This window comes from Stegastes partitus, unplaced genomic scaffold (assembly GCF_000690725.1).
Source record: "Stegastes partitus isolate 25-593 unplaced genomic scaffold, Stegastes_partitus-1.0.2 Scaffold208, whole genome shotgun sequence".
Classification (NCBI taxonomy): domain Eukaryota; kingdom Metazoa; phylum Chordata; class Actinopteri; family Pomacentridae; genus Stegastes; species Stegastes partitus.
Genome location: NW_007577939.1, coordinates 504,611 through 517,796, shown reverse-complemented (window position 1 = coordinate 517,796; position 13,186 = coordinate 504,611). Strand labels below are relative to the sequence as shown.

Sequence of the window (13,186 nt, the reverse complement as noted above, 5' to 3'; positions counted from 1 at the left end):
TTCTAACTGCACTGGAGGTATGGGTCTCAACCGAATGCCAAGATCTTTTTTCATCATGAATTAATGAAGCACAGTAAACAGGAGAAAGTGGAGGGGTTGGCGGTTGGTTTCCACTGCTTGTGTGTGTGTGTGTGTCTGTCTGTCTGTCTGTCATGGTTTGTCTGTGTAGTAGTTAGGGTTTCCCCCCGCTGTCTACAAGCAGCATGATGAGGTCATCGTTATGGGTTTAAGCCCAACACGGATTTAATCTGGGAGATAAGGGCTTGGATTTGGATTTAGCACTCAAAAAGGGTCATGTAGCGACAACCACTTAGTAAATACAAAGCTCAGACATGGGATCCCCCAGCTGTTTCACAAACTTGTGCTCCTCTGTGCCAAGCCAAATGGTTTGACACTAGTTGAAGATTCTTCACTGTTTACGCTGATTTCATGAACTCCCCGTTGCCCTGCAGAGTTCACCTACTCAACATGCAGGATTTCCTTGACTTGAATGTGTGAGCAATGTGAGCTGAGAGAAAGTGAGTCCCTTTTGTGTTGGATAGAGGATTTCTGTGATTATTTAATGTTAAATTCCCATGAAATGGCTTGACAAACCCCTGAATTACTCAAGTGTGACAAATGTTAAAATTTAATGAATATAAAGTTGCCAACTTTGTCATAAAAAGCAAGAAAAATAAGGTGAGATGTGTTACATCGACTATATTTCATCTGATTTCTCCAGTATTAGTCAGGAAAAGGTCTGAAATAATGCATTTCTGGACATTTTGTAGACTAGTTTTCCTTAATATTCATATGTTGCATCCTGGATGTAGTTTTTAAGACTCATTTCGTAAGTTTCATGTACAACACAATCACAATATCGTTAATGAATTCATTGTAGGATGCCAGGCCTTGGAAAGACCTTGAAGAATAACTTGTAAACAGGAGGCTTTGAAGATGATATCTGGGCAGTGTTGCAGGTATTGGGATCATCAAATTCAAGCAAGATTTGTGTTTTAAAATGACAGTTGTTTAAATGAGTGTGATATTTTATTTCATTCAGGTTAATTAAAGTCGCTGAGGGAAACACATCACGCCTGGGGAAAGTCCCATTTAGGTCCTTCATGCACTGTCCCACTCTGCATCTTAGAGAAATGGGTCAGTAGAGATTGGAGATGATGATAATAATGCAAAAATCCTGCCGTCCTTCCTTCATGTCCCCTCGGTGGCAGACGGAGCTCGCAGATTATGCACCAATTACAGCAGTACAGAGGGCGTTAATAGGGTTTGAAGGGATTTACACAGTGCTGTCCAGTCAAATGCTGCATGCTTTGGGAATGACATCATTTTGATCACCTCACATACCGGCTGAACCTCCTCCTCCCCGTCCTAACTCACACACAAGCCCGTGTACCTGCGGTTGTCCCGTGTCTCACCGGACTCCGCGCGTCACGGCGCATTTCTCCTCCGATAGGCGGACATCCACAGCGCCTCCCTCCCACCAGTCTTTCCCCCCTTCTCATCGCTCGTGTTTACTATAGGTGAGATATGGTCGTATAAATTCCTGAGTGTGCGCAGATTGGGTCCTCAGAGGGGGAATGGAAAAGGAGGAGCAGGAAAACAAGCGAATCAAGGGAGTGTAGCGATAGATGTGTTTACTGTTCAGCGGAATTAACGCAGGAGAGACGCACACTTCCACGGAGCACTGATCGCTGGATGCAGAGAAGGAGGAGGGAGATTGTGGATGCTGGAAAATCCAAAGAAGAGGAATCATTAGCTGGTTGCTGTTAGAATACATCTTAAACCAAAGCGGAATGCAATTAACAGCGATGGACTCCAGCTGTCGGCACTAAGGTAGGAGTCGTTGGATTGACAGTGGTGGTGAAAAACAGCAGGTAGACAAGAGAAAAAGGCAGCCGTTTTTGGCTCAACATTACGCAGCCTGTCGTTTATTTAATCTAATGTAAACTGCCATCGTGTGTTTGACTGTAACTTCGGCGTTGTCAGTGATGCTCCACTGATGCACCGGATCTGGTAACTGCAGGAGGTGCAGGGAGAGGCGATGATGCGCCTCTGATACATCCACGAAGCACTGGCCTGTAACCGAGCGTAGCCTGCTCCTGCAGCTCCCACAGCTGATACCTCGAAATAAATAAAGTGAGAAGCCGAGCAGGACTATTAGGAGACGGGATCAGTCGGATGTGAATGATGTGTACACCAGCTGTGTCTCAGTGGTTGGGTTTCTCTCTGTGCAGAAAATTATAATGAGGATGATTTTTTTTTTCCTGCAGACTTTATGGTTGTGTCTGTATGGTTCATCTATACATGGTTATATGCAGCTAGAGTATATATATGATAGTGGGCTGATAACTCATACACCAGATGCCAGATACATTACTTTAGGTGGCAGAGTCAATCACATAAGGATGGTTGATAAATATCGATACAATTATTGTCATTTCACTCAAATTGACCTTCAAACTGGCAAACGTGCACCTCACTATGGCTGAATGATCTTGAAAACCCAAGTTTAGTGTTCACTCCAAGGAAACACAAGTATGTTTTGTCTCATATACTGTTTAACAGCATGATGATGCTTGTACTGTGAAGGAGTTTGATTTGTATCGTTTTACTGAGTGCGTAAAACCTGTCACCTCTTAGTCTTTCTTGTCGGAGATGGAGGAGAAAGAATGGATCACTTCAAAAGGCTCTGACAAGAAATAATGCATTTTCATTCTCCGCTGAGCGTGCACATACTGCTGTCCTTGGAGAAATGTAGAGCTTTGAAGACGCCTGCAGAATTCTCTCGTTGTTCTGCAGCTGTTGTGTGATCTCATTCATTTTAATACACCCGTGATGTTGCTCGAGTAGGATGTAAATAACCAGCTGTGGCACCATTCGGCCTAGTTTAGTTAATCGTGAATGTGCTCAACCAAAAGTAATGCAATATTACATGTTACATTCTGAAACATGCAAGGAAATGACTTAATTTAGGTACTCTTAAATATTGTGGCACCGAAGGATATTTAGTCTAAGGGGGGTCCTCACATCATTTGCTGCACTTAATCAAAGCTAGTGCTGACGTGAGGTTTTCTCAGATTTATGGTCCAGACAGGATGCTCTTTTGTCCCTCATCCACGCATCCTGACTCATGGCTCACATTCTTATATTTAATACTTTGAGACATGCATCATAACCCATCAGGTATTGTCACTGCTTTAACCAGCATGAAGAATGATAACTCTTATCTTCACCTGTATCTGTCAGCTTAAAAAATAGATTTGTTCTGTGTTGTGACAAATGTCTCATGTTATGGATTGTGTGAAATCTTGTGCAGTGATAATTATCTTGAAGGCTGATGAGGAATTACATCATTTTTATTTGGCCTGTTCTCATAAAGTCTGCTTTAAAACAGGAATCCATGTGGTTTTATTCCCGTAAGAATAGAAAATAGGTAGAAAATATAGACTTCTGTGATGCTGGGGGTATGCCTTGTCTTCCTGCATTCAGAGCTGCTTGGGTTAGACTTGAGTCTTTTGGGGTACAAAGCAGTAACTTCAAGTTTCTCTGCCACTTATGATATTTATATGTAGGTTATTACTGATAATAGTCCTAAACACTCGCCAACAAGCTCATTATTAGTTTATGCAACCTTTAACTTTCATTTCTCTGTTTGGTCTCATCCAGACTCCTAGTTCTCCAGTCTTTCTGATGACCGCAGCCCCTCATGGCGCTCATCCATGAACCTCGTGCCCCTTCACCCTCTCTCTCCGGCTTCAACACACCACTCTCCGATCCCCCGTCCTTTCGCCGCCTCGATGCCGAAACGCCCTGCACCCCAGAAATGGACCTGACCCCAACCCAGTGCGTCCTTCGCAACGTCCTCTCCATAGACACGGGAGGTGCAGTGGAGCCGGGGGGCGGAGGAGGAGGAGGCGAGGGGCAGACTGCCGGACACAACCAGACGCCCGGCGAGGAACAACAGGAGCATTTTGCCAACAGCGTCCTGAAGCTCCACGAGCACGATGGGAATCCTGGACGGACGGAAGGAGAGGGGCAGGAAGCGGACGGCAGCGTAGTCAGGAGCCAGGCGGATGACGCCAGGTTACAGTGCCAGTCCACAGGAGGGGGAGGAGGGTTTCTCGAGGGGTTGTTTGGGTGTCTGCGGCCTGTCTGGACTATGATTGGAAAAGCTTATTCCACAGAGCACAAGCACGACCTGGACGGTAAGTCTAGCAGCCACACTCATTTAAGTATCAAGTGCACAGACGAACACATCTATATAGACACTGCATTCAATGGTTGCTTTTATTTTTCCAATAAAAAGCAACCACTAGCTGCCATTTAATTCCAGCGTGAAGCTTTGATATGTTAATTAAATGATCTTATCCCCCACTTTAATTACATTAAACAGTTGGGAGAAAAATGACTTCCACAAAGGCCTCGTTGTAAACAAACACTTTCCTTGACATGAACGAGCTGCAGCCAGAGAAGGAGACTCTATCAAAGCTGCAGAGGGCTTATGTTCCCCTGATACCCCCCCCCCACTCACACATACACACACACACGCACACACACACACACACACACACACACACTCACCATCCATGCGCCTGCTTGTGCCCACCTCCCACTACCACCCCCCCAATGAAACTAGCTCCCTGTGACGCTGTGTTGTTTATGTCTGCAGCCACTACAATAGCGCAGGGCTCCCCTGAGACTCCTCTGCCAAATCTGCTTCATGAATTATGCATGGCCACGCTCTGACCCTGTGCCTCTCATCTCTATTAACGCAAACCTGACACACACGCACACATATGTGAGTGTGCACCCAGAGGATGAAGACACACATCCACATATAGAAACACTTAATATCTTGCACTGACACGAACACATAAAATCAGATAGATGCCAGATACAAACTTGATAAAATAAATACAGCATCAGACATCAGGCTTGAAGGTGGCAGTTTCATACCTCTCCTGGTCTTTACTGCCTTCTGATATTTTATCACCCGTTTGACTTCCACATCTCCCCTCTACTCCCCTCCTCCTCCTCCTCCTTCCATCCCTCATTGTCTCCCTTCCTCTCCTTTTCATCCTGTGCTGTTATCACTCCCAGCCCATCTGCACCTCACTGCTCCCCTCCTCTATGCGCCATCACAGGGAGTCACACACACACTGATGAGAGCAAAACGGATATTATGAAAGTGAAATAAATAGGGCTTTTGCAACAGAGTGCCAGCCTTCCATTCAACAATGCCCTATTCTTAAGCTTTGACTAGAAGGAACAATGTACCTCAATAGAAAAGAGAAAAAAAATTGCTGGTCCTTCATTGATTCTGAAGGACTGTGGGATGTCTGGTGCTGTGCTAAATTTCCTCAGTTTTTTCAAATCAAATAAAGCAGACATGGTGGCATATCAGATGTGGCCTTTATGTCTTTATTGTGGAAAATTTGAGGGGCTCATTAGAGACAGAGCTCCTCAATCAATCACTGGAGAGCATTAATCATTCATATCATCCTTATTAATATGATAAATGTGTCTGACTCTTCTCTGCTCGGATTGAGAACAGCAGCAGAGTGTGCTGTATATTTTCTCTGTATTAACAGTCTGTCTTCAGCCACATGGACCCCTGCTGACCCGTGGGGAATCCCCCTCCCATCTCTTCTCGTTACACGCACACAGTAACCACCACCAATACTACCCCTCCACGTCCTCTATTCACCGTACATCCACATTAGGCTCTCAAAATCCCCTCCCTCTTCCAACCCCCTTCCTGAGCGTCGGACCCCTGTTTTGCGTCAGCCCCACAATGGCACTAAGCAGGATTTAGGAGGCTGAGGGAGAATTACCCACAGGAGATTAGAGCTCCCTGTCTGTCTGCCTGCACACCTCAGTCTTAGGTTGAGGTGAGGTTCAACTGCAAAACAAGATATCAACAAGGGTTTTGTGTTGAGACTTTCAGGAGGTTTTACTGCCACGGGGTTAACCTTTCGTTGCTTTATGATACCACCAGTGGTGATACTGGACCCTTCCCAGCTACTAGCTTTAGTTTTACATATAGGCGTGGTGGTATTTTGTGGCGTTTTCTGCTTAGTTTTCTATTTTAAGATAGTCTTTAACCTCAAAAGTCATTACGAGATTCAGGTACAACAGTGCTTTGAGCAAAATCACTGTGCTAATGTTTACCAGATATCCTATTCACTGTGTTTATCATCCTAGAAAGCCTCATAACAACTGTGCTACTCAAGAAGATGCTGAGGCTGATAGAAATGCCATTCGTATTGCTGGTTTGTGGTCATAAGCCAAAAACTCAAGAGATCACCAAAGTCCTTCCTGTTCATCCCATGGGGACCATTAATATCTTTCCAGATCTAATAACAACTCAGTCAGTAATTGTTTAGATATTTAAGTCTGGATCAAATTGACAAATTGACTGATTTGCTCTCCATAGAACCCCCCTGCTAATTCAAACGAAAGACTAAATGAAATAGACTTACTGTGAAAAGAGCATAAGGGGCCTGTTCTGTTGCACATTGGAGATCTGTCAGCCAACAGTAGGTGTTTTGTTTCACCAGCTGTTCTTCAAACATGATTTTGCAGCATATTTAATCCTCAAGTTGTAAACTGATCTGTAGAGTATAGTGCAAATATTCCTCTTTTATGTATCCACAATTGGCATGTTACTACACAGATAAACTTACCAAGCGATTTGCCTTCATGCTTTTCTCCCTACAGAGGCGTGGGAGGTCCCATTTGAGGAGATATCGGACCTGCAGTGGGTGGGCAGCGGAGCTCAGGGCGCTGTCTTCCTCGGCAGACTGCACGGGCAAGAAGTAGCCGTGAAGAAAGTGCGTAACATCAAAGAGACAGATATCAAGCACCTGCGGAAGCTCAAACACCCCAACATCATCACCTTCAAGTGAGCAGAAAGGATCAGTTTGCTTACTGAATAATAAGAATGCTGAGGATGTCTCTAATATTAAATGTATGGTATGAATAATTTCCAATAGGAAAGTGTGTTTTTGAATCTTTGCCATATGAGTGAAAGCCTTATACGTTCTATGAGGGAGCTTGGCAGGAACTAAGATCCTTGAGTGGAACAAGTTGGCATTTATTTTCTGATAGATTTTGATTAAGATGCGTAAAGATGGTTGTAACATTTTCCAAACTCATGTAGGACCTTCAAATGACATTGTAACAAAAGCAAAACTATTTTAGTTCCAAGTTTTCATTAAAGGCATTGTAACAACACTTAACATATTCTCCATACTTCTTTACTCTTTCAGAGGTATATGTACCCAGGCTCCATGCTACTGCATCATCATGGAGTACTGTGCCCAAGGACAGCTGTATGAGGTGCTGAGAGCAGGCCGGAAGATCACTCCTTCCCTCCTCATGGACTGGGCCATGGGTATTGCTGGAGGGATGAACTATCTCCACCTCCACAAGATCATCCACAGAGACCTCAAGTCACCCAAGTGAGTTTTGCAGAATTGGTTAATATTCTCTGTTTAATTACAGCTCTGTGATTCAAATGTAAAGGGTAATGTCAGAGTAAAAAGGTCAATACAGCGTTACAGTACATACGTGCAGCATAGGTGGTTCTGAGCCACAAGAACCAGCTGCGTTGACATACGAAATATAAACACAGTGAAGAGACAAATCTCACATCATGTGAATTTGTTATTTACACATAATTTGCAGTGCCTTGTAAAAACTGTATAGGCTGCACTTGTTATGCCACAGTATTCTGGAAATGCTGCTTTAGAAACATATGAGTTGCCAAATGTTAAAACTATAATGAATGGGCTAATTTTTTAAATTCCCAGGCTTTAGCGGGTCATGACACTAGTCACATTTTAACAAAGCTTAAAGTGCTAATGCGTCATGTTACTGACTAACCAATTAAACCCTCTACAGCTTAATTAAAGGAGAAGTCAGCATTTCTAATCAAATATGTTTCCATTTTGTGTGGTGCATTGACAGAAAAAAAATCAGGATTTTTTGAGCAGTCTTGCCTGTCTGAACAAAGTGGCTAGGACTGATTCTGCACATCATGTCCTTTGTATGTTCAAGATCATGCACGTTGTTCTCTAAACATGAGAAAACAAGGGGAAGCGGGGATGGAGGGGAATCACAGACTTCCATTAATTTTGCCATTTTAAAACTCACAGCAGATAGATATAAACTTGACAAACCTAACGTTTCGTTGCAGCATGCTGATCACCTATGATGACGCAGTGAAGATCTCTGATTTCGGCACATCCAAGGAGCTCAGTGACAAGAGCACCAAGATGTCCTTTGCAGGGACTGTAGCCTGGATGGCTCCCGAGGTCATACGCAATGAACCCGTCTCAGAGAAAGTGGATATATGGTAGGTGTCATAATCCTTTCTTAAACTGTCCTCTTGCACTGGTGAACTTCGGAAATTTTCCCTCATGATTTGTTTTATCTGTCACTGAATCCACACAGAATCTCATTAGTGGCAGTCTACGACAGTACTACAGTACAGAGCGAAGGATCGTGTTCCCAGAAAATCTATTCAGTATTATGTACAATATCTCATTACATGAAATTCTATAGGGTCTCTGCCATGTCTGATGGGTTGCCCTATGTTGAGCCCCCCCCCCCCCACTACATTCTGTGCCTCTCTCTTTCTTCTATGCTACATCCCTCCATCAGTCTTGCTCTCCGTCCTGAAAGGAACGCTGGTTAATTTAATAATTGATTTGCCAGATGCTGCAGTGCTCAGGAGAGGCTGGAATAACCTTCCAAGCCTACGGACAGTTTGGCCCAGAGCCAGTGGTGCATTAGCAGAGAAGTGAAAATAAGATTAAAAAGCTTTTGATGTAGAAAGAAAGCAAAGCTTGGGTTTGTACTATACTGCTTTGTTTAAATTTATGTAAATCATTTGATAGTATTCCATACCACAAAAAAAACAACAAAAAAAAACAACCCAAAGCATTGGAGTAGTAGTATTCAAATTTGTTTCTTACCGACATATATGACATACATCTTGCTTTCTTTTGTTGGAACTATATTGAAATACACAGGTTTCTATGACATTAGTAAAATTTGGACATTTTGTAATTTTAGTGGATTTTAATTTGCTGTTTTCTTATTCAATTCAATTCAATTCAATTTTATTTGTATAGCGCATATTTACAACAACAAGTCATCTCATAGCGCTTCACAAAGGCAGAAACAGAAACACCCAACAATCCAAAACATCTGGATTCCCTATAAGCTTCAGCAGTCCCAAAGCAGTCCACAACAGTGGGAAGGAACCGAAAACCCCCACAGGGGGAAAAAAAACCTCCGACAGAACCAGGCTCAGGGAGGGACGGCCATCTGCCTCGACCGGTTGGGTGGATGTAGGATGAATTATACAATGTAGTTTACAGTTAAACAGGTTATTAGAATATGAAAATCTCCAGAAAAATGTGGAGTGTTGTTAAATCATTTTATAAATCTTGAGTTGTGTTACTAAATTATATGCTGTATCGAAACCCATTAATTGAAATCTGTCTCTTCTTTAGAAGAAAACTTTAAGCCAAGGGAAAATATGTGTAGTTGCTTGAACTCAAGTCCTTTTTTCTTATATGTGAATATCACGAATCATAAGGACACAGGCACTCTAAAAATACACATGTAAAGATAACATACCCTCAGTGCTACATATGATGTTATTGACACCTTGGATACTGTACATGGTCACCATGGCAACACAAGGAGTCAAGAGCAACAGACTTTTCTTAGTTACCTTCCCCAGGAGCCTGCTGTCTTGTTGGTATACATAGCAGATGAAGCCCACCAATGAAACACTGATCTATGCTGGAATAAAATCAGAATACTTTTTCACAACCTGCTGTGTTTTGTAGAGTTGTGCGTTATTGATCAGGACAAAGTGACCAAATGTCAGTAATATTAGTGAAACATACAATGTTAGTAAAACTTCCAGCAAATGCACTTAAAAGTGTAGGTTATTCGTGCTTTTACCAGAAAATTATTAATTTTTTTCATATCCAGCTGATTAAATAAACTTGAAAATGCTTCGGCTAAGCTACCAAAGACTCCTCATATGACATTAGCATAATAACTTCTTCTTCTTCTTTTTTTTTTTTTTTACAAAAAAGTACCCATTAGATGTAACAGATGCAGCAATTTCAAAAAGCCAGATTTCTTTGCCGAAAGGTAAAAGTGTGGCATTTCAGTTGTGCTGCCATTCATCTGGCCACTTCTTATTTTTATCTGTGTCTGAAAGAAAATGTGCCACATTTCTCCGCAGGTCTTTTGGTGTTGTGCTGTGGGAGATGTTGACAGGAGAGGTGCCCTACAAGGATGTGGACTCCTCTGCTATTATCTGGGGAGTCGGCAACAACAGTCTGCAGCTGCCTGTACCTGATAGCTGTCCAGACAGCTTCAAACTGCTCCTGAGGCAATGCTGGTGAGCAGGCGGGAGGGGAGAAGGAAATAACAGGAATCTTTTAAAGAATATGGTGAAGTTAAATGCTTTAAGAATGGAGAGATGGTAAAAGTTATCCATGGAAAGGGAGGAGAAAATAGAAAACCAGATATTTAAAGAAAAAAAAAGGGAGCTAAGAAAAACATTTATTTAATCTCTTTACAGGAACTGCAAACCCAGAAACAGACCCTCATTTCGACAGATCCTCCTGCATCTGGACATCGCCTCTGCAGATATATTATCTACCCCACAAGAAACTTACTTTCAGTCTCAGGTGAGGTTCCTTTATCATTCTGAACAGATCAAATGGGTGGTCTATCTCAGTGTTTTTCTGCAGACAGTGAGCTGCAGAGGAGGAAATATAACAAATAATAATATAACAAAAAATGTACTGCAATCACAGTAACTTTGGAAGATACTCATCTGATCAATCTCGGACTTCTGATGCATCATTTTAGCTTCACCTGAATACAACAAAGACTGCTCAGATGATTAATTATTTTAAGAAGGCACGTCTTGAACAAGAAGAACCAATAACCTCCTGAATGTACATATGGGTATTTCAGTATTGTTTTAAGATGTGTCTTAAAACATGTGAAGCCAGCCACGGGGATGACCCTAATTTAATTTGACATTATTTAGCAGTGTCAATTTAGATGTTACAGAGGAGATAGGAAAAAATGAAAGTAAAGTCACAAAAACACTGTTTATATGTAATTGTAGGATAATATAAGTAAGAGCCGTCATTTCTCAACTTACTGTCTCCCTTGTCAAATGAACAAATAGATGAACACTGGATGAAATACACATAACACATAGCTTTGTATGTCTCTCAGCAGCAACAGCCAGCATCACTAATAGTCAAGCCACTTCCATTTGTTTCCAGCCTGCTGCAGTAACTACTAGCAGTGCAGAGTGTGCAGCTGCACTGAGGTCCAGGCCTCTGGGGAGCTCACTAATAATAACTGTCCTTTCAATCACAACATATTGTTGTTGGTGCCTCAGTCTTTGTTCGTTGTGACATGTGAGTGCTGATTTGTGGTCAAAGAAAAAGAACCTTTCTCTACCTCCATTACATGAAAAGTGTGACTGAGAAGGAGGCTGTGCGTCTACCTGTGGCTGGCTGGGGGATGGAAGAACATGACAAATGTGTCAGACTTCCACAAGCAGCCAAGCAGATGAAGGTCAGGAAATTTAGAAAAGTAGTAATTGAGTGGAAGATGTGTCTCTGCTCAGCCATGCAGGACCATAAATCCATTTACAACTCAAGCATATATAATCATGAGACACACTTGTGCACACAAACACACAAAATAAATAGGATTTTATTTCATTTTAGCAGCAGTGCTCCCCCCCTCCAGTTCTGTCTCATGATGCAAACTGTAAACCTCTTTCCCTCTTTCCATTTATCCTTGATCCTTTACCCCCCCCCCGCAACCCTCCCCACCTTCTCTCCTCTCTGCCCCATAATGGATTTTTCTTGTGACGTTAGAAAGAAGTATTTGCTGCTGGAGTGTATTGATTGCTTTAATGGTAGGGAGCAGAGACCAAAGAGAGAGGAGAAAGAGGGGACTGGAGACACAGAAGAGTGTGCACAGAGTCCATTAGCTTAATAAGAAGAGCGTCTCTCATGCCCAGATAGATAGATATACACACAAGAGTCACATACACATGCATGTGCATGCACACTCTCATAAATCTGCCTTCCTTTGTCCTTTCATATGACAGGTATCAGATAACAGCTGCCATGCTCTTCTGTGTACGAGAAAATGCCCACGCTGCGTTTTTTAAATTTATTTATTTATGTATGTATTTATTTATTTATTCATTCGTGTTCATGTCATGTCAGTTCATGTTTAGTTTTTCTCTGTGTGTATTGATTATCATCTGACAGCTTAATAGGTTTTGTTTAAATGATAGAAAAAAGCCTTAGTTGCTCAGCAAATAGAGAGCTTCTTATTAAACGATTAAGGTGCAATGAACTCTCAGTACTGATATCATTGGATTGTAATATTAGGCAAATGAGCTTGAGTCTTACTTAATTATCTCAGTGGTACACACAGGAATGGCTGCATTTTCCAGGTGTACAAATTAGATTAACACAAGGGCTTAGAAAATGTGACTGGAAAAAGCTGCTGAAATATTACATTCAGAATATTTGGTGAAGCAGGTTCCTGTTTGGTGTCCTGTTGTATCTCCGCAGATATGACGGTCCCCAAATGATCTATTTTTTTTGGTGTTGTCTTTTAGAATAGGCTGCCAGTTTCTCAATCACTCTGGTGATCATACCGACTCTGCAGACAGCTTTTGCTATTTTTTAGTGATACACATGCGTATGCATTCCATAAGTAGTTGTAGCTATAGTTACATTTTCTAAAATATGTTTTATATGTTTATTGTTTTAGAAACTGTGCAAATTATTCTGCATTATGGCTTGAGATAATGCAGTGGTAATAGTAATATTATAATAAAAAAGAGGAAACCATTTGCATTTTAAAACTATATGAACCCTTTTTAAGACCAAGACATTTTCATCTTTAAAATTGTGAGATGAGCACAAGTTGTATTGTTGTACAATTGTTCTGATGGATGAGTTTTCTGTGTGCTGCCAGGCGGAATGGAGAGACGAGGTGAGGCACCACTTTGAGAAGATCAAGTCTGAGGGGACGTGTCTTCATAGGCTGGATGAGGAACTGATCAAACGACGCAGAGAAGAACTCAGGTTAGATATACAGA

General features: G+C 42.0%; 1 protein-coding gene across 1 annotated transcript in view; it reads left to right on the top strand.

Moving 5' to 3' along the window:
• The first annotated feature begins 1,784 nt into the window (after positions 1 to 1,784).
• Positions 1,785 to 13,186, top strand: part of LOC103356557 (mitogen-activated protein kinase kinase kinase 12-like) — a 19,801-nt gene continuing 8,399 nt past the window's right edge. Inside the window, exons 1-8 of the mRNA XM_008280748.1 lie at positions 1,785 to 1,833; positions 3,667 to 4,205; positions 6,721 to 6,904; positions 7,272 to 7,463; positions 8,201 to 8,359; positions 10,274 to 10,432; positions 10,616 to 10,724; positions 13,063 to 13,172. Of these exons, the coding sequence (XP_008278970.1) occupies positions 3,707 to 4,205; positions 6,721 to 6,904; positions 7,272 to 7,463; positions 8,201 to 8,359; positions 10,274 to 10,432; positions 10,616 to 10,724; positions 13,063 to 13,172 (1,412 nt within the window). The 5' untranslated portion in view covers positions 1,785 to 1,833; positions 3,667 to 3,706. The remainder of the gene's footprint in view (positions 1,834 to 3,666; positions 4,206 to 6,720; positions 6,905 to 7,271; positions 7,464 to 8,200; positions 8,360 to 10,273; positions 10,433 to 10,615; positions 10,725 to 13,062; positions 13,173 to 13,186) is intronic.